The sequence below is a fragment of the Lepidochelys olivacea genome, assembly GCF_965140295.1.
Source record: "Lepidochelys olivacea isolate rLepOli2 genome assembly, chromosome: 4".
NCBI classification, from domain to species: domain Eukaryota; kingdom Metazoa; phylum Chordata; order Testudines; family Cheloniidae; genus Lepidochelys; species Lepidochelys olivacea.
In genome coordinates, this window is record NC_140414.1 from 35,506,332 (window position 1) to 35,525,713 (window position 19,382).

At 43.1% G+C, this 19,382-nt stretch overlaps 1 protein-coding gene across 2 annotated transcripts; it reads right to left on the bottom strand.

The window, feature by feature from the left end:
- Positions 1-2,167: 2,167 nt before the first annotated feature.
- Positions 2,168-18,522, bottom strand: LOC311519221 (radial spoke head protein 6 homolog A-like). 2 transcript variants are annotated; one of them, XM_084625507.1, is made up of 6 exons: positions 17,599-18,522; positions 16,093-16,327; positions 13,577-14,335; positions 10,368-10,509; positions 3,072-3,189; positions 2,168-2,437 (listed from the first exon to the last, which is right to left on the bottom strand). In XM_084625507.1, the coding sequence occupies exons 1-6, from the start codon at positions 18,363-18,365 to the stop codon at positions 2,401-2,403; spliced, it is 2,058 nt and encodes a 685-aa protein (XP_084481633.1). In that variant the 5' UTR covers positions 18,366-18,522; the 3' UTR covers positions 2,168-2,400. The 2 variants fall into 2 exon arrangements, with proteins under 2 accessions (XP_084481633.1, XP_084481632.1); XM_084625506.1 differs by having other exon boundaries at positions 2,168-2,514; positions 17,599-18,515.
- Between the last annotated feature and the right edge of the window lie 860 nt (positions 18,523-19,382).

The window sequence follows — 19,382 nt, forward strand, 5'->3', positions numbered from 1 at the left end:
TGGCCAGGCACCCAGCTCTGTGGGCAGCACCCCGCAAGCAGCAGCACAGAAGTAAGGGTAGCAATACCCTACCGTGCCACGCTTACCTTACGTTGGTGCTGGTCATGGCTCTGCCTTCAGAGCTGGATTTCCCCCTTAGCAATTGCCGCCCTCCAGCTGCCCAGCTCTGAAGGCAGAGCCACTGCCAGCAGCAGCGCAGAAGTAAGGGTAGCAGCACCGCAACCACCCCACAACTTCTTTATGGGTCAGGATCCCTACAATTACAATGCTATGAAATTTCAGATTTAAATAGCTGAAATCATGAAATTTACTATTTTAAATACTCTATGGCCCTGAAATTGACCAAAATGACTGCGAATTTGGTAGGGTCGTAATCATTTATGTTAATGTAAGTTTTGCCATTGGTTGCACAAAGAGCAGAACTGAGCCCTAAATTCTTTTGCAGTAATTTTGTTATAGACAGTAAGTCTTTAGTAATTAACTGTCCAGTTATTATGATGTCACAAATTTAATATTTGATCCTGCAAGCCATTCAGGTCAACAGAGCTCAGGTATTTTTACCACCTCCAGTATTAGATGATACTGGTATACAAACATCAGAGTACTTTTGCTGCCACTGGTTTGCAGGTCCTAATGCAGAACAGGCCTATAAGTGTATCCTTTCAATAGCGTATGTATAATACAGATGTCGATGATCTGGTAGTGAATTACAGGTCCTAATTTTTCTAATGTAGGTGCAGCCCTAAAACTGCTTCTTTTGAACATAGTCACTTTTGAAAATTCCCGGTGTTCCCTGTAACAGAGAAATAAGCGGCAAGAAAATGCCAGTACATCTCACACAACAGAGATTTTTCAGAATATTGTCATTAATGAAAATGTGGTGTGAAAAAACAGAAAACCTGCTACATCAGCAAAATTGTCTCGGAATAGTGTTTTCCAGAGTTTGACAGGAGACCCTAATCAGCTTTTATGATCCATTTTTCATAAAGAAACATGTTAATAAAAATGGGATATATGCAACTTACTAGAGATTTTCTGAAACTGTTGTAAATATATGCATAGATCAAGGTAAATAGCTATTACAAATGTGGATCAAGCATTGGGTTGCTGAACACACCATCAGCGAGTGCTCAGCACCTTGAAATATTTAGCTCCAAGCATCCAATTTTGACTGATTTACACATATAATTTTTTGCCGCATATGACTTTTAAAGGAATATTTAGAATGTTTCTCAATTTACATTGCTCAACACATTTTTTACAGGGACAAATCTATGATTTTTTCATTGGGAGTGATGGGGATGCAAGAAGCTCACAATGACATTTCTAAATTTCTCAAAAAAGTGGAGACTTTGCTATATTATTCTAGGAAACTATATGATTTCCCCTCCAAACCCACCCCCATTTTATATTATTAATAGCTGTTATTTATAGAATGTCATTGGTGTACATGGTACTGTCCACACATGTAACATGTAATACCTGTCCCAAATGGCTTACAAACTAACTTAGATAAAAGTACAAGAGAAGAACTAGATGTAGCACCAAAACCAGTATGATTGCTTTTTGAGTTTGCACCCGTCTTATTAGTTCCAACTTTGGTGGGTTTTTTTCCTTTCTTTACTTTGATATTATAATTTATATTGGTATTTAAGTGCAGGCTACGTCAAAGCCTATAAGGAGAGGCATGAGAGCAGGGTGAATGGTAGTGATGGAAGGCTAGCTTTGAGACACATGAAGGAGACCGAGTTTGCTTAGTGTACTAGAGAACGAGTACTTTAATTCTGACCTAGAGGAACCTTGCCTTCCTGTGAGGGCATTTCCATACCCATGACCATTCAGTCCATAGTCCCTCTGATGGGTCTGTTACCAGGTATGGCAAGGTGGTAGAATATGAGGATGAGAATTGTCTATTAGGAAGTGGATTGAAAATACCAATCTAGGGGAGGGCTTTCTAACAGAAAATGGCAAAGGTTTCCACTACCATTTTAAACAAAGGATTATTAACAAGGGCAGCAATTTAATCCCACTGAATTCTCAGCTACATGTTCTGCCCCAGAATCCCTGCTGCGAGCCTTAATATTTAATAAGTGAAGACACTTTTCTAACGTCAACGTATTTATTCTAAATACGGAGAGTCTACTAGAGCAGAAAAAACAAAGGCATCTAGTTCAAATAAACATTTATTTTTAGATTGACTTGGTTAATATACTAAATGTATTAAAATGATGTATTATTTTTTAAAAGAACTTTTACACAAATCTGATTCTTGTAGCATTTTAATCATCCTCATCTTCCTCTTCTTCTTCCTCTATCTCATCCATTTCCTCAGCTGCAGCCAAAGCTTCTTCCTGTGCAGCCTTGAGTGCCTGCTCCTCTTCCACAGTAGGGTCATTCATTTCAGTGATTTCTGGCCCACTTGGGTACTCTGTCTGCACTGGTGGGGGCATCGAGGGTGAGTAGTTATCTGGACTGTATTTGTGACCCCACCCCAGATAGATATTATCAAATTTCCTGAGGGAAAAAAGCAAGAGATCACACAACTTCCTGGCAAAAAACCCCTGAGGGCTCTGCCTATTAGGCTTCCCCACTTCACTGAACAAAAACCAATATGGGACATATTTTCTATAGCTAGCATATTCAATAATGGCATCTGCACTTAACTAATGTAAATAATGATGAATGTATCATGTGGCTATTAAAGATCTCATTGCACTTTTTTGCAAGAATAGGGGTGTTAAGCCTGAAGTTTTGGCCAAATACTAATTGGATAATTACATTCTATAAATCTGATTTCCACTACAGTTCCAGTGAAGATGGTATTCTTCACTTCTTGCCCTAAATTATTGTTATTTTTGCTGTGCACTGTTAAATGGCCTCCATGATCAACTCTCGAGGTGGCTACATTTTAGTAGTGGGAGAAGTCAGTGGATTAAAAATCACCAAAACAAACATTTCAACTGAATGAATTAAATAGGTTTCTGTGATTAACCAGTTTAAGATGGAATAGGAGTGAATATTGTGAGATACCAAGGTTAACCAGTCTAGCTATATAAGTAAGAGCTACCTACTTGCCGATAGCATAGGAGTACGCTCCAGGCCACAGGTTGGACTGAAGGACTGCAATGGCATATTGAGGAACCAGGTTTGTGGATAACTGAGATGTCCAAGGAGGAATGTTCTGAATTTCTGCCAAAAAAACCAACAACACACACTTACGTGAATTACCTGACTCATGAACATCTATGAAATATTTGGTAGTTAGGTAGAGGACAGGATTTCGTCTCTATACAGTTGTTCTCAAAACCCAAGCAATTGATGTATCCTAAAAAGGGATTTTAAAATGGATGTTAAAGGAGTTGATAGACAAGGGGCAAGAGCTTTAAATATTGTGGAAGCCTTGTAATATAAAGTCTGGTGTGGAGTCACTGGTTGATAGTCACAGAGTTATTAATTCAAGGGTGTAGTAAGAAGAACAGGAGAAAAGAAGGTTACACACACAGCTCCTGAAATTCAGTGGTACTTAATTCAATACCAGTTCCCCAGGCAAAGAACACTGTGGACCCCATACTGATAAATTTGGGAGACCCAGATCCAAATAATACAAAGACATGACCTTAATCTAAGAATGGACTGGTTGTACCATTGTCCATGACTTGCTGCAGTATTGTGCTCTAGGATCTAAACTTTTATGTAATTTTTTTTCTAGCATAAGATAATGACGAAAACATCAACTCAATGTAACTGATGCAGTGTTGTCTTCCTGAACCTGCAGAGAACCTGAGACAGTAGCTCTGAGAGGTGAAATTCCCTCTTTCCTCTCAATGTGGAGGAAGCTTGGAATTTCTTCAAATCAACTTTACAAAAAACTATCTGAAATTTGTACCCCAAGCAAGGGGAAAAACTTGTAGGGAAAGGCTTCAGACTCAGCTTGATGAAGAACCACCTCAAAAAGGTTATTAGGAATAAGTAGGGAGTCTACAGATAATGGAAAAAGGGATTGATATGCCATGGAAGCTACATCATGGAGGTTAGAAAATGTAGGAATAAAGTCAGAATTGCTAAAAGTCAAGCTGAATTAGCTCTTTACAAGGAAATTAAAACAAATAATAAGAGGTTTTTTTAGTTATATAAATAAAAAGAGAATAAGGAAGGATGAAGTTTGGCCGCTATGCAGTGTGGACGGAAAGGAGATTAAAGACAGTCTAGGTATGGCCCAAAAACTAAATGAATACTTTGCCTCAGTTTTCAATAACAATAACAACATAGAATGTGTGCATGAAGGCAGTAAGGCTGATGGAAATCACTGTCTCGAAATGGAAATTACCACACCTGAGGTGGAAGAAAAACTTAAAGATCTAAATGCAGTCAAATTGAGGTGACAGGAAAATTTCCATCCTAGTATACTGAAAGAACTGGCACATGAGATTGCTATTCTGGTAGGGAAGGTCTTTTAAAATATCTATATATTTGGGGGTAGTACCACATGACTGGAGAACAGCTAACTACATACCTATATTTAAGAAAGGGGGAAAAAAGTGATATGTGAAATTACAGACCTGTTAATCTAACCTCAGTAGTAAGCAAGGTTTTAGTACAAATTTGTGAATGAAAGAATAATTACATTCACATGCATATATGATAAAGGGGATGTAGTGCAACATGGGTGTGACAGTCTGTACCCCAAGGCAGTGCCCTGTAAACCCCATATTCATCATTTGTATATAACTGTGATATGGCATATAAAGCAAGCCATATGAGGTATCACGGGAAAGGTTACGATCTGCCGAAAGTCATTGTTCTGTCTAAATATGTATATCATTAGTGCATATGAAGTTATGAGATTGTGTTGTATGGCTGTCACTAAAACATGCTGCAAGTTGGGAAGCACCCAGATACTAGCTCCCCAAAGACAATAACCAGAGGGATAACCAACGCCCCAATAACCATCAGCAGCCATTGTCCAGCAAGGGAGCTACAATTCAAAGACTCACCTGCTTAAGGCCAAACCAGGGGAATTGCTCAACCTTGCCTGGTGACTCAGCAATGCCCACCAGACATGCCTGGACTTAGACCAATCTTATTCAATATTTTTATTAATGTTCTTGGCACAAAAAGTAGCAGTGTGCTAATGAAATTTACTCATGATACAGAGTTGGGAAGCATTGTCAATACAGAGGAGGATCAGAATATTATATAGGAAGATCTGGATGACCTTGAAGACTAGTGTAACAGAAATGGGATGAAATTCAATAATATAAGGTGTAAGATCATGCACTTATGGTCTAATAATAAGGATTTCTGCTACAAGCTGGGGGCTCAGAGGAGGAGAGAAACCTGGATGTGTGGGCCATTCACAGGATGACTATAAGTTAATGGGGCTGTGAGAAACACAAATACGATCCTAGAATGTATTAGGCAAGGTATTTCCAGTAGAGATAGAAACAGATTAATGGCATTGTACAAGGCATTGGTAAGACCTCATTTGGAAAACTGTTTACAGGTCTGATGACCCATGTTCAAAAAAGCAGAATGTAAACTGGAACAGGTGCAGAGAAGAGCTACTAGAAAGATCATGGGAATTGAGGGCCTATTTTATGAGACTGGAAGAGCTTGGCTTTTTAAGTCTAGCGAAACAAAGGCTGAGAGGGTATAATGATTGCTCTCTGCAAATAAATTAGGGGGGTAAATACCAGGAAGGGTGAAGATCTATTTAAAATAAAGGACAATGCTGGCACAAGAACAAATGGATATAAACTGGCCGTAGACAAATTCAGGCAGGAAATTATGAGATTTCTAGCCATCAGAGGGGTGAGATTCTGGAACAACCTCTGAATAGGAGTTGTGGGGGCCATGGGCGCTGACTTCCCCTCTTTCCCCTGGGTGCTTGACCCCCCCCCGTCTCCGCCCCCACTCCACCCCTTCCATGAGGCCCTGCCCCACATCTTCCCACCCTGCACAGCCCCCATTACAACCCCTTCCCCAAAGTCCCTGCCCCAACTCTGCCCCCTCCCTGCCCCTATTCCAACTCCTTCAACAAATCCCCACCCCGGCCCTGCCTCCTCCCCTGAGCACGCCACGTTCCTGCTCCTCCCCATCCCTCCTGGAGCGTGCTAATGCTGCCAACAGCTGTTTGGCGGTGGCTGGATGGGAAGCATTGGGGTGTAAGCGGAGAAGCGGGGACGCGACGCGCTCAGGGTGGGAGAAGGAGGAGGTGGGGCAAGGGGTGAGGAGAGATTGGCTGCCGGTGGGTGTGGAGCACCCACTAATTTTTCTCCGTGGGTGCTCCAGCCCCAAAGTCAGTGCCTACGGTGGGGGCAAACAATTTAATTAGTTTTAAAAGGGAGCTGGACAAATTTATGAATGCAGTTGTATGACAGAGTTGCTTGTCATAGTAGGGAGTAGGGCTCAGAGCCCTGGGACTCACTTTTAGTTTATGTCTTTTGTTCCTAAAGCAGGGGTGAAATGGGGTATATGAACCCCACACTGAGCATAGAAAGAAGTGGGAGGAGAGCTTTTCAGGTTTACAGGCAAGCAGCTTGAGCACACCCCGTGCAGTTGCCATCATAGAATATTAGGGTTGGAAGGGACCTCAGGAGATCATCTTGTCCAACCCCCTGCTCAAAGTAGGACCAATCCCCAATTTTTGCTGCAGATCCCTAAACGGCCCCCTCAAGGATTGAACTCACAACCCTGGGTTTATCAGGCCAATGCTCAGACCACTGAGCTATCCCTCCCCCCATCGCTGCCAATCATGGAGGCAGGCACCCAAAGTTGCAGCCCACAGAAGAAACAAGGACTGCTATAAAGGGAAGAGTACAGAGAAGGAAGAGGAGGCAGAGGGCCCTGGGGCAGCACAGGGGTAATGCCCCTGCACCAGACTGCCTCCACAAACACAGCCAAGAGACTGAAGCAGACTGCTAGACTCAATTAGAGATGAAGGTCCAAGAACTGCCCTGACTGGGGGCAAACTGAGGGGGGCCAGAGAGAAGCAGCAGAGACCCCTGAAAAGAGCACACCAGGAAGTGGTGATAAGGGTCAAAAGTAGGGCTGTCGATTAATTGCAGTTAACTCATGTGATTAACTGAAAAATTAATCATAATTAAAAAAATTAATCATGATTAATTGCAGTTTTTAATCACACTGTTAAACAATACAATACCAATTAAAATTTATTAAATATTTTGGATGTTTTTCTACATTTTCATATATATTGTATTCTGTGTTGTAGTTGAAATCAAAGTTATATTATTTTTTATGACAAATATTTGCAATGTAAAAGTGATAAACAAAAGAAATAGTATTTTTCAGTTCACGTTATACAAGCACTGTAGTGCAATCTCTTTGCTGTGAAAGTGCAATTTACAAATGTAGATTATTTTTGTTACATAACTGCACTCAAAAACAAAACAATGTAAAACTTCATAGTCTACAAGTCCACTCAGCCCTACTTCTTGTTCAGCCAATTGCTAAGACAAACAAGTTTGTTTACATTTGCAGGAGATAATGCTGCCCTCTTATTTACAATGTCACCAGAAAGTGAGGCATTTGCATAGCTCTTTTGTAGCTGTGATTGCAAGGTATTTACATGCCAGATATGCTAAACATTCGTATGCCCCTTCATGCTTCAGCCACCATTCCAGAGGCCATGATTCCATGCTGATGATGCTTGTTAAAAATATAATGTGTTAATTAAATTTGTGACTGAACTCCTTGGGGGAGAATTGTATGTACCCTGCACTGTTTTACCTGAACTCTGCTATATATTTCATATTATAGCACTCTCAGATGGTAACCCAGCATATGTTGTTCATTTCTTAAAATGAACACTTTCACTGCAGATTTCACAAAACTCAGAGAAGGTACCAATGTAAGATTTCTAAAGATAACTACAGCACTCAACCCAAGGTTTAAGAATCTGAAGTGCCTTCCAAAATCTGAGAGGGACGAGGTGTGGAACATGCTTTCAGAAGTCTTAAAAGATCAACACTCCGATGCAGAAACTACAGAACCTGAACCACCAACAAATGAAATCAACCTTTTGCTGGTGGCATCTGACTCAGATAATAAAAATTAATATGCGTCAGTCTGCACTGCTCTGGATAGTTATCGAGCAGAACCCATCATCAGCATGGACGCATGTCCTCTGGAATGGTGGTTGAAGCATGAAGGGACATATGAATCTTTAGCACATCTGGCACGTAAATATCTTGTGACGCTGGATACAACAGAGCCATGCAAAAGCCTGTTCTTACTTTCAGGGGACATTGTAAACATGAAGCGGGCAGCATTATCTCCTGCAAATGTAAACAAACTTGTTTGTCTGAGCTATTGGCTGAACGAGAAGTAGAACTGCGTGGACTTGCAGGGTCTAAAATTTTACATTGTTTTATTTTTGAATCCAGTTTTTTTGTACATAATTCTACATTTGTAAGTTCAACTTTCATAATAAAGAGATTGCACTGCAGTACTTGTATTAGGTGAATTGAAAAATACTATTTCTTTTGTTTTTTTACAATGTAAATACTTGTAATCAAAAATAAATATAATATGAGCACTGTACACTTTGTATTCTGTGTTGTAATTGAAATCAATGTATTTGAAAATGTAGGAAATATCCAAAAATATTTAAATAAATGGTATTCTACTATTGTTTAGCAGTGCGATTAATCACAATTAATTTTTTTAATCACTCGACAGCCCTAATCAAAAGGGATTCCCCCTACCCGGTGTATTTTGGGAGGGTTTTTTAATCTCCTTTCTCTGAAGTATTAGGGATGGCCACAGCTGGAGATGTGACATGGGTGGGGGGGCACTGAGCATTCTCTCTCTCAGGTGCTGGGCTGGCTAGTTCTTGCTCACATGCTGAGGGTCCATCTGATTGCCATATGTGGGGTCAGGAACAAATTTTCTACCAGATCAGATTGACTGTGACCTTGGGAGTTTTTTGGCAGCATGTGCGTGTGGGTCACTTGCCAGGATTATCTGGATATATCTCACTTAATCATTTTCCTGCCATTGGTCCTCCTAGTCTCTGCCTGTGGCACATAGTAGTCTAGTCTCCTGTAGGTTATACTATATTGGTCGCATTTCAGATGCTGCGTTTAGTATGTGAATCCTGGCTGGGGTTGGTGCCCTGTGGTATAAAGGAGGGAAGACAAGTGATCCCTTCTGGCCTTAAACTCTATAGCTTTAGTGGAATTGTTAACTCTGAAACCTAATGGTGACATGTCATAAATATAAAGGGAAGGGTAAACCCCTTTGAAATCCCTCCTGGCCAGGGGAAAGCTCCTCTCACCTGTAAAGGGTTAAGAAGCTAAAGGTAACCTCGCTGGCACCTGACCAAAATGACCAATGAGGAGACAAGATACTTTCAAAAGCTGGGAGGAGGGAGAGAAACAAAGGGTCTGTGTCTGTCTGTATGCTGGTTTCTGCCAGGGATAGACCAGGAATGGAGCCTTAGAACTTTTAGTAAGTAATCTAGCTAGGTATGTGTTTAGATTATGATTTCTTTAAATGGCTGAGAAAAGAATTGTGCTGAATAGAATAACTATTTCTGTCTGTGTATCTTTTTTGTAACTTAAGGTTTTGCCTAGAGGGGTTCTCTATGTTTTTGAATCTAATTACCCTGTAAGATATCTACCATCCTGATTTTACAGGGGGGATTTCTTTATTTCTATTTACTTCTATTTTTTATTAAAAAAGTCTTCTTGTAAAACACTGAATGCTTTTTCATTGTTCTCAGATCCAAGGGTTTGGGTCTGTGGTCACCTATGCAAATTGGTGAGGCTTTTTATCCAACATTTCCCAGGAAAGGGGGGGTGCAAGTGTTGGGAGGATTGTTCATTGTTCTTAAGATCCAAGGGTCTGGGTCTGTAGTCACCTAGGCAAATTGGTGAGGCTTTTTACCAAACCTTGTCCAGGAAGTGGGGTGCAAGGTTTTGGGAAGTATTTTGGGGGGAAGGACGCGTCCAAACAGCTCTTCCCCAGTAACCAGTATTAGTTTGGTGGTGGTAGCGGCCAGTCCAAGGATAATGGGTGTAATATTTTGTACCTTGGGGAAGTTTTGACCTAAGCTGGTAAAGATAAGCTTAGGAGGTTTTTCATGCAGGTCCCCACATCTGTACCCTAGAGTTCAGAGTGGGGGAGGAACCTTGACATGACAGTTTAAATGTCAACACTGATAACTATTTCCCTGTTGATCATGTTAGGAGAAACATACAGTTAATGCGATTATCTCACAATCCCAAGCTAACTCCAGGGACCCAAAACTCTAGAATGTTTATTAGAGAGCTGCTAAAAACTCCAGATGGATGTTCACTGTAAAAAAAAGATCAAGGATTCAAAGAAGTCTGAGTGGCCTGTACCTGCATCTTCAGAGAGTGGAGTCAGAAGAGGGGGTCCCACTTCTGGCCGTGGTTCATCTGGCTCTTCTGCTTTTTCCTCTTCCTCACCTTCTTCTTCTTCTTCCTCTGACTTTTGAGAGGGGTTAATCCAGGAACAGCGGCCCTACAATTGACGTACCAAGAGTTATAAAACAGGTGCAGCAATCTTTGAAATGCTGTGATGTGAGTTAAAACATTCAGTTCAGAAGCACTACGGTGCCTAAACACCATGGTGATGGGTGGCATATAAAAAGAAAAATAGATAAATAGATGACATACAAGTATACTTGGCAGAGGTCTCCAGGCATCCCTTCTTCAATTAGCTGCTTCAGAATTCATTCCCTTATACTTCAGTCATCAGATTTCAATCTGCTTTAGAGTTCTCAATTTTTTAAAAAGGTGCACTTAGTGTTCGTGAAAGATTCTGGACTTAAACCGAAAGACTAAAATTCTATATTCATTCATAGCTAGATGGTGTTGGTAGGCAGAGCCCAGCAAGGGCTTCACCACCCCAGGGGCTTCTTTAGGAGGCACCATGCATCAAAGACACACCTTGGAGGCACAATTCGCTCCCTGCTTCCACCTTCCTCCAGTGAAGGGATAATAATTTGCTGCTGGCCTATACCAGCAGCAAATTATAATACCTTCTGGCCCAGCTGTGCTGTATTACCCATCCCTCCCTGCATAGGGGCATGAAGTAAGCAGACACATAGCACCCACATACTCCTGCATTTCTGGACCTACGGTCCAGGTTGCCTGCACAACTGAGTAAGGAGTGTTACTTCTCCATCCTCCCCTGTGGAGGCATGTTGTCCAAATTATAATCCAGAGCAGAGAAAGCATAGGCAGCAATGATGTCTGTATCTCCACACTGTTTTGCCAGAGTGCCTCAATCCTGACCAGGAGGGACTATTTTCTATGGATGAGAGGATGGTTCATCTATGGATGGGTCCAGTCAATCCTTGGCCTTGTTGCTGATACTGCCAACTGTGATGGTACTATTCCACTGTGTATACAAGTGGCAGAATTGATTAATAAAGTGGAACTTGATTAATAAAGAATTCAAGGAAGGTAATGTAATTAATGCCAATCAGCATAGGATTATGAAAAACAGATCCTGTCAAACTAACTTGATATGTTTTTTGAAAAGATTACAAGTTTGGCTAAAAAAGGTAATAGTGTTGATGTAATACATTTATGTAAGGAGTTTGGTTTGGTACTGCACGACATTTTGATAGAAAGACTGTATGATACAAAATGAATATGACACACACTAAATGGATTAAAAGTTGGCTTACTGACAGGTCACAAAATCTAACTGTAAACAGGGAATCTTCATCAAGCAGGGGAGTGCAGGGATTGGTTCTTGGCCCTACACTATTTAACATTTTTAATCAGTGACCTGGAAGAAAATATAAAATCATCATGGATAAAGTTTGCACAAAAATTGGGAGAATGGCAAATAATGAAGAGGAAAGGTCACTGATAAGAGCAATCCAGATTTCTTGGTGAGCTGGGAGCAAGCAAACAATATGCATTTTAATATGACTAAATGTAAATGTATACATCTAGGAAAAAGGAACATATACTTACAGGATGGGAGAAACTATCTTTGGAAGCAGTGACTCTGAAAAAGATTTGGGGATCATCGTGGATAATCAGATGAACAAAAGCTCCCAGTGTGACACTGTCACCGAGAGGGCTAATGTAAACCTTGGATGCATAAACAGAGGAATCTCAAGCAAAAGTAGAGAGGTTGTTTTACCTCTGTATTTGACGCTGGTGTGACCACTGCTGAAATATTATGTCTAGTTCTGGTGTCCACAGTTCAAGAATGATGTTGATAAATTGGAGAGGGTTCAAAAAAGAACCACAAGAATGATTAAGGATTAGAAAACATGCCTTATCGTAGTAGACTTAAGGAGCTCAATTTAGCTGAACAAAGAGAAAGTTAAGAGGTGACTTGATCAGTCTATAAGTACTATATGGGCAACAAATATTTGATAACAGGTTCTTCAATATAGCAAAGGAATCACACAATGCAGTGGCTGAAAGTTGAAGCTAGACTACTTCAGACTGGAAATAAGGTGTAAATTGTTATCAGTGAAGGTAATTATCCATCAGAAAAATTTACCAAATGTCATGGTGGATTCTCTGTCATGGGGAATTTTTTTAAAATCAAGATTGGATGTTTTTCTAAAAGATATCCTCTAAGAATTACTTTGGGAAATTCTATGATCTGTGTTATACGGGGAGGAGGGGCTGACCAGATGATCAGAACAGTTTCTTCTGGCCTTGGAAATATGAATCTGTCCATTATTTTGCATAGGTTACTTGTTATGTCTGGCCAACAGCTGAAAAGAACAACTCAAAATGTCCTTAAGATTTTAAATATCTATTGATTTTATATTTAAAGCCATCATTCTGTTGCCAAGAAATAAAGAAACAAATATTCACCAATACTCAATGTCTGACTCTATAGTATTATTGTTGGGCTGCTAGAGGGCAGTCAGTCACCCAGCAAAGAAAGATCAAGTTAACAAATACTCTTCCCAGACCTGTGTTGACATTATTAATGCTGCTAACTTTTAACAAGGAAATAAACACCATGTCACACACAGCTTTTCCTTCAGAAGAAACAAAGGGACCACATTAACAGAGTTAAGTGTTATTTTCAAGCTTCTGTAATGGCATTACTTACAGTGTAAACATCAAAAATTCAACTGGAGAAAATATTGGACAGTGTTCCCTTTATGTACAGTTATGAACAGCCTACATTGGTATTAGCACTCTAGCTAGTAAGGCATACCTAGTCATTGCCAAGTCAGGAAAGAAACTGTCTTGGCCTTTCAAGAAACAGAAACTAGACAGAAAGGATCAAAGTCCACCAATGCTCAACCCCATATTATCACAGGAAATTGATTATTGAGGGATACACTCCCTTATCCCAACAGGTTATTCCTGCACATTTATCCAGAGGAAGGCATGCAACTTCCCCCCACTCCCTGCAAAAAAACCCCACAACCCTAGAAAGTTGCTGCCAATATGCATTAGGATATTGCAATAGGAGACAATTCTAGCTCAGCCCCAAATGTGGTGAACAGTTCACTCTATGCAGATTACTTTCTGAGATACCATTGATAACCATGTAATTGGTATCCAAGATCAATACTGATTACATAGAGCATTACCTGCATTAGAATATTCTGTACATGGTGCACCCAGTTGGAAATGGAATCCACAAGTTCCATCACACTAATGGTCTCAAAGTCAGGATTTTCTTCATATGTGTCTCTTCCTCCTCCCCCCTCCTCCTCTTCATCCCCTTCCTCCTCTCCAAACTGGTAGAACCCCAGTGGGCTGATCTGGGTCCCTGCTGAGATCCGAGCGATCTGTGCACGCAGGTAATTGGCCTCATTCCCTGGGAAAGGTGGATAGCTCACAATAGGAGCATCCAGCCTTCCAGTAAAGAACTTCTTGATTTTCCTGGAAGCCACAATTTGCGCTGGTGTCACTGGAGGTAACTTCACCCAGGGTTTGCCTGGCTCATTACAGACAAAATAGATAAACTTATTGGTGCCAGTCCGGTTTTCTTCTTTTGGGACCACTGGTGGGGGTTTATAGGTGGACTTTGGTGGCTCATCTTCTTCTTTCTCTTCATCTTCTTCTTCATCTTTGTCCTCACTCCCCTCTTTCCCCCCCTCCTCAATCACTTCTTCCTCCTCTATCTCCTCCTCCTCTTCCCCCTCACGGTACTCCACTTCAGCCACGATATAGTTCATCTCCAGGCCCAAGATCTTGCCCCAGAAGCGACATGTCTGGATTGGCTGCATGCTAACGAGCTGCTTGAGGGCAAGGAATATATGGTAGTTTTCCTCCATGCTCAAGCCGACTCCAGCCTGTTCAAAATAGAAGGCTGTCTCCATCACATTGGGTAGAGGGCTATCTGTCTAGGGAAGAAATTGCCGGAGTTAAAGCTGAGGTATAAATAAAGGTATTTTTAAAAGGTTAAGTATATTACTCACTAAAAGTAATACTTAGCATTTATATATTGTCTTTCATCCTTTCAAAGTGCTTTATAAACATTAATTAACTAAGCCTCACAACATCCCCTGAGGAAGATAATAATATACCATTTAACAGAAGGAGAAATCGAGGCAGAGAGCTTAAACAATATGGAGCTTTCAGGTAGCAGAGTCTGGAAAAGAATCCAAGATTCCAAACTCCCAGTGCTCTCTTAACTACTTCAAAACATTCAGGGTCAGAACTAGTTACAGGTGGACAGTATGAGCAATCTATACAAGGGATCTCAGTGCTTGCACTCATATACTAGTACATCAATGCCACTAATTGGCTGGGAAGCCACCGATGACCAGGGACAGTGAGGCTATATTTCCTCATGTGCAAGACAGGTGCATTTTGCAAGAACAGAATAATCTTTTTACATACTCAGCTAATTTGGTTGGATTTCAAAAGCCTGAAGGAACCAGAGAAATTCCATATATAGCCAGCAATCCCTCCCAAATATTAGTGTCACTCTTTTGGATACCTGGATATAGAGGTATTCTAAGCATGCATTATTTAAGATTGACTATATTATATGTGGGATTTTCCAAATCATTCAGCATTGGAGTACTGCTCACTCAGAAATCAGTGGTAAACCTTCCATTGGCTTCAGTGGGAACAAGCCTTTCTGAAAAGTCTCCCTATGTCTTGCCATCTTTACCCCTTTACCATTTGGAGATTCATCCCCAGCCACCTACATCAGATAGAGGAGCAAAAAAAGTAAGACTGGAAGTTGTATACTGTATTATAGGGTGAATAGTTTGGTGGAGTGACTATTGGTTTATGTGGAATTTCTCTGACACCGTCAAGCTTTTAAGTATCAACCAATTAGGTTGAGGATATGAAAAATGCAATTTCTTCTTCCAAAATACATTGCTTTTTCTCACAAGGACATGTTACCACTTTGTTCTTGGCTATCGCTGACCTGAAGATGACTGGTACAGCATGGACAAGATGGCTTAATGTCTTTCTATCTTTAATGTTCAGTTGCAATGATTTACTTGTACATATAATGTTGACTTGCTATGAAGGTCAACTCCAAACAACTCGTATTTGCTTTCTCAACCTAGTGGTTCTACCTTTCACCATGTAGTGGTTCTAACTTTCACCACAGAGCTCTCTTAAAACCATTTGGGAACTTAATATTCAGCATATTAGAAGTAAGGGGACACAAAAAGTACCTTGCTGCTTTTATATGAAAAATACCTTTTCAGTTCTACACTTCAGTTCTTTAGGCCAAATGTCACCATAACTTTTTTCTAACTGGGACACGGACCAAAACTGCAACTGGAGTAAAAGGGAGTTAAAAATTCTCCATCCTTTGTCTCACAGTAGTGGCTGAACACAATGCTCTTAACCCTGTTCCCCATGCATCCCCATATGAATTTCATTTTAGGTAAAATAAATTAGTCAGTCTAGATTACGTAAGGAAAAGAGAATGCTGTAACTCTTCTTTTTCATCCCTCATTTCTAGAGGGACAAGAGGTGGAAGCCCCACTGAAGGGATCATTTAAGATTGTGAGGGGCAAAGCAGTGAAGATTAGAATATACTGTAGGGAAAAATCCTAACTTGCCAGGGGATGGGCAAGATAACCTCATGCCTTTTCCATCTTTAATCTCTGTTTCTACAACAGTCACTCACTATTTCCTCTTCTGGCTCTTGATCTCCTCCCTCTCCTGTCCCCTTGAGGAACAGAGCCTTATATTTCTCTGCCAGCTCATATGTTGGAAGCATTTCATGCTCATCACGGAGGGTGTCCATTTTTTTCTGGAACTGAGCCCATTTCACATCCTTACTGATATTCTCAATGATATCTACTGCATTTATAGGGCGTTCATCCAAGATCTTGGTCAGCATGTGAGCAAGATGATCATATCTGTCAAATCAAAAGAGATTGAAAACTCCAAGGAAGAATATTACTGCCCTACTATATCAAATACTCAGCATAGTTGGTTTCTTATGTCAAAGATAAAGGCATATGTCCTGGGATAACTCCTAATGTCCAGAGCCACCACTACAGTAATTAGCTCTAATATTGAAAATGTCAGCTGAGTGTTATGGAAATTAAGCCTGAGATATATACCTGGTAATATTCATAAGGAATAGCTTGTTTGTAGTACGTCTAATAACATGTTCATTTTCCATTTATAGCTTTTCCCACCATTTCTCCACTTACAGTTTGAAGCTGGATTTAGAACTCTTAATAGGGTCTATCTCCCTTTAATCAGGGGTGGGCAAACTTTTTGGCCCTAGGGCTACATCGGGGTTGCAAAACTGTATGGAGGGCCAGGTAGGGAAGGCTGTGCCTCCCCAAACAGCCTGGCCCCCGCCACCTCCCAATTCCCTCCCCCTTACTGCCCCCCTCAGAATCCCCCACCCATCCAACCCCCCTGCTCCTTGTCCCCTGACCGCCCCCTCCCGGGACCCCACGCCCCTAACCACCCCCCAGGACCCCACCCCTATCTAAGCTCCCCTGTTCCTTGTCCCCTGACCGCCCCGACCCCTATCCACACCCCTGCCCCCGACAGGCCTCCCGGGACCCCTGACCCATCCACTCCCCCCCACACTTCTTGTCCCCTAACTGCCCCCCCCAGAACCCACCACCTATCCAACCCTCCCTGCTCCCTGTCTCTTGATCGCCCTCCTCCCCAAACCTCCACCCCATCCATCTGCCCCCTGTCCCCTGACTGCCCCCTGGGACCTCCTGCCCCCCCCCCCCTTACCACACCTCTCAAAGTGGCAGGACAGGCTTGTTGGAAAGCCTGGGAGGTAGGTGGGCGGGAGCAAGCTGTGCTGCTCGCGCAGCAGAATGGCTGCGGGGAAGAGAGGACAGCGGGGGAGGGGCCAGGGGCTAGCCTCCCCGGCCAGGAGCTCAGGGGCCAGGCAGGATGGGCCCGTAGGCCGTAGTTTGCCTACCTCTGCTTTAATCCCTCTAAATTCCTTTTGGTAGGTCTGATCTTGAGTGCTGCTGAGAACCTATGACTACTACAAAAGGATTAACCCTTATGTCCTTGATTCTCCCCACATGCTTTCCCTTCCCTCCCCTCCTATACCTCCTTACCTCTTTGTCCTCTCCACTCACACTGTCTTCTCCTCCACTCATACCTCCTTCCCCTGCCCATGTTATTCCCCTCTTTTCACACTCACAAGTTCAGGCCAGACTTTGTGCTGCTCTTCATTAGATAGGCCTTTGCATTCTGGATTGCCAGTGCTCTAGGTTCAGGATCAGGTATTTCATCCTCATATGGGCTGTATCCTGGCTGATAAAGGCCATAGCCTGGTTCGTGTGGTTGATAAGGGCCATGTCCAGATACAAAAGGCTGATAGGGACCAAGCATAGGTTCTTGTTGCTGATAAAGGCTTCCTCTTGGTTCCTGTAGCTGATAGGGGTCTTGTCCCAGGGCATGTGGCTGGTATATGCTTCGTCTCGGCTCTTGTGATAAGGGTCCCACTTGACGGGCTTCATAGGCAGATTGTCCTGGTTGGTGAGGCTGATAGGGAGCTTGACCTGGTGTGGTATCCTGGCCCGGCTGGTGAGGTTGATAAGGGGCTTGTCCAGATTCATAAGGTTCATAAAGAGATTGTCCTGTTTGGGAGGGTTGGTAGGGGCCCTGGCCAGGTGGGGTCCCCTGACCAGGCTGGGTCAGCTGGTAGGGGCCCTGGCCGGGCTGGGTGGGCTGGTATGGCCCCTGGGCAGGTGGGGGCTCCTGGCCGGGCTCGGTGGGCTGGTAGGGGCCCTGGCCGGGCTGGGTGGGCTGGTAGGGCCCCTGGGCAGGTGGGGGCTCCTGGCCGGGCTCGGTGGGCTGGTAGGGCCCCTGGCCGGGTGGGTGGTCCTGGCCTAGCCGCTCGGAGCTCTGCTCCGAAGGGGGGGACCCCTGAGCCTCGGGCGGGGGGTCTCCGGAGGGATCCGCCATGCCACTGGCTGCCGGCTGGGGCTATCGGTCCCTCAGCACCAGGGTCCCGCCGAGCCCCGCCGCCGCCGCCTGGACTCCCGGCTTCTCCTGTCTCCAAGCAACAGCTCCCAGCCCCAGAGCGGAGGCGCGGGCGGGGCGTTGCCACGGTAAACTCGACTCCGTTGCCAGGCTGACTTGATTGGGCGCCCGTGCAGCACGTGACTCCACTCGGCGCGGGAGCGGGGCGTGGCCGGGCTCCAGGGCGAGCCGGGCAGGCTGGCTGTCAGAGAGGGTGCGATGGCGGGGGCGGAGAATCCCAGCGCCAACTCCAGTCGCTGGTGTCCCCCCGTCTCCCCCGCGCGTCTTTGCGGGTTGCACCCACGCTGGGCTCGCTAGGGTGTGTGGTCTTGTGTTACAGTTTGTTTTTCAAGATGTACTGAGCATCTTTGGGGAGGGGTGGCCTTGATAATACAAGGCCAAAATGGCGGGAGGGCTAGCCCTGAAAAGTTGACAGCCTAAGAATGCGTATATAGGGACGTACACATACAGTCTGAGTTTGCGGAGATGTGGCCAAGCAGCACTTTGATCACGCCACTTCTCTGCTCTTGTGCGGTACCCCTTCCACTTGATCCCTGTCAAGTTGCCTAGCACAGTGTTTCCTAACGTGTGGGTTGTGCCCTCCTGAGGGTTACAAAGGACTAGCCTCAGGACATGAAATGATCTCTCAATTTGTCCACAGAGCCTCAGATTTCATTTTAAAAAAAGGCCTGGGCTACATGACCAAGTTGCATAAGTTTTACTTAAACTGAGTTTTAAATTGATTAAAACTGGTGCAAATGCCTGTTTAGATATTTCATTTTGGAAGTGGTTTATTTAGGTTTCTCTTAAATTGATCCCTAATTGGATTTAAAATAAAGGGGGGGGGGAGGACTTGTTTAAACCAAAATAAGAGTGTCCAAAGGGGGTCTGCACCAGTGTAAGTAAACTGATTTAAAAGCACACCTTAGAATCATAGAATATCAAAGTTGGAAGGGATCT

What these genes read in the sequence shown, in the direction of transcription:
- LOC311519221 (XM_084625506.1), bottom strand. Translation starts at nt 18,365, where the DNA reads ATGGCGGATCCCTCCGGAGACCCCCCGCCCGAGGCTCAGGGGTCCCCC. An exon ending in TACAGAATATTCTAATGCAG is followed by an intron (nt 10,510 to 13,576) that starts GTAATGCTCTAT and finishes CGTCAATTGTAG; the next exon opens with GGCCGCTGTTCCTGGATTAA. An exon ending in TACTCCTATGCTATCGGCAA is followed by an intron (nt 2,515 to 3,071) that starts GTAGGTAGCTCT and finishes TTTTTCCCTCAG; the next exon opens with GAAATTTGATAATATCTATC.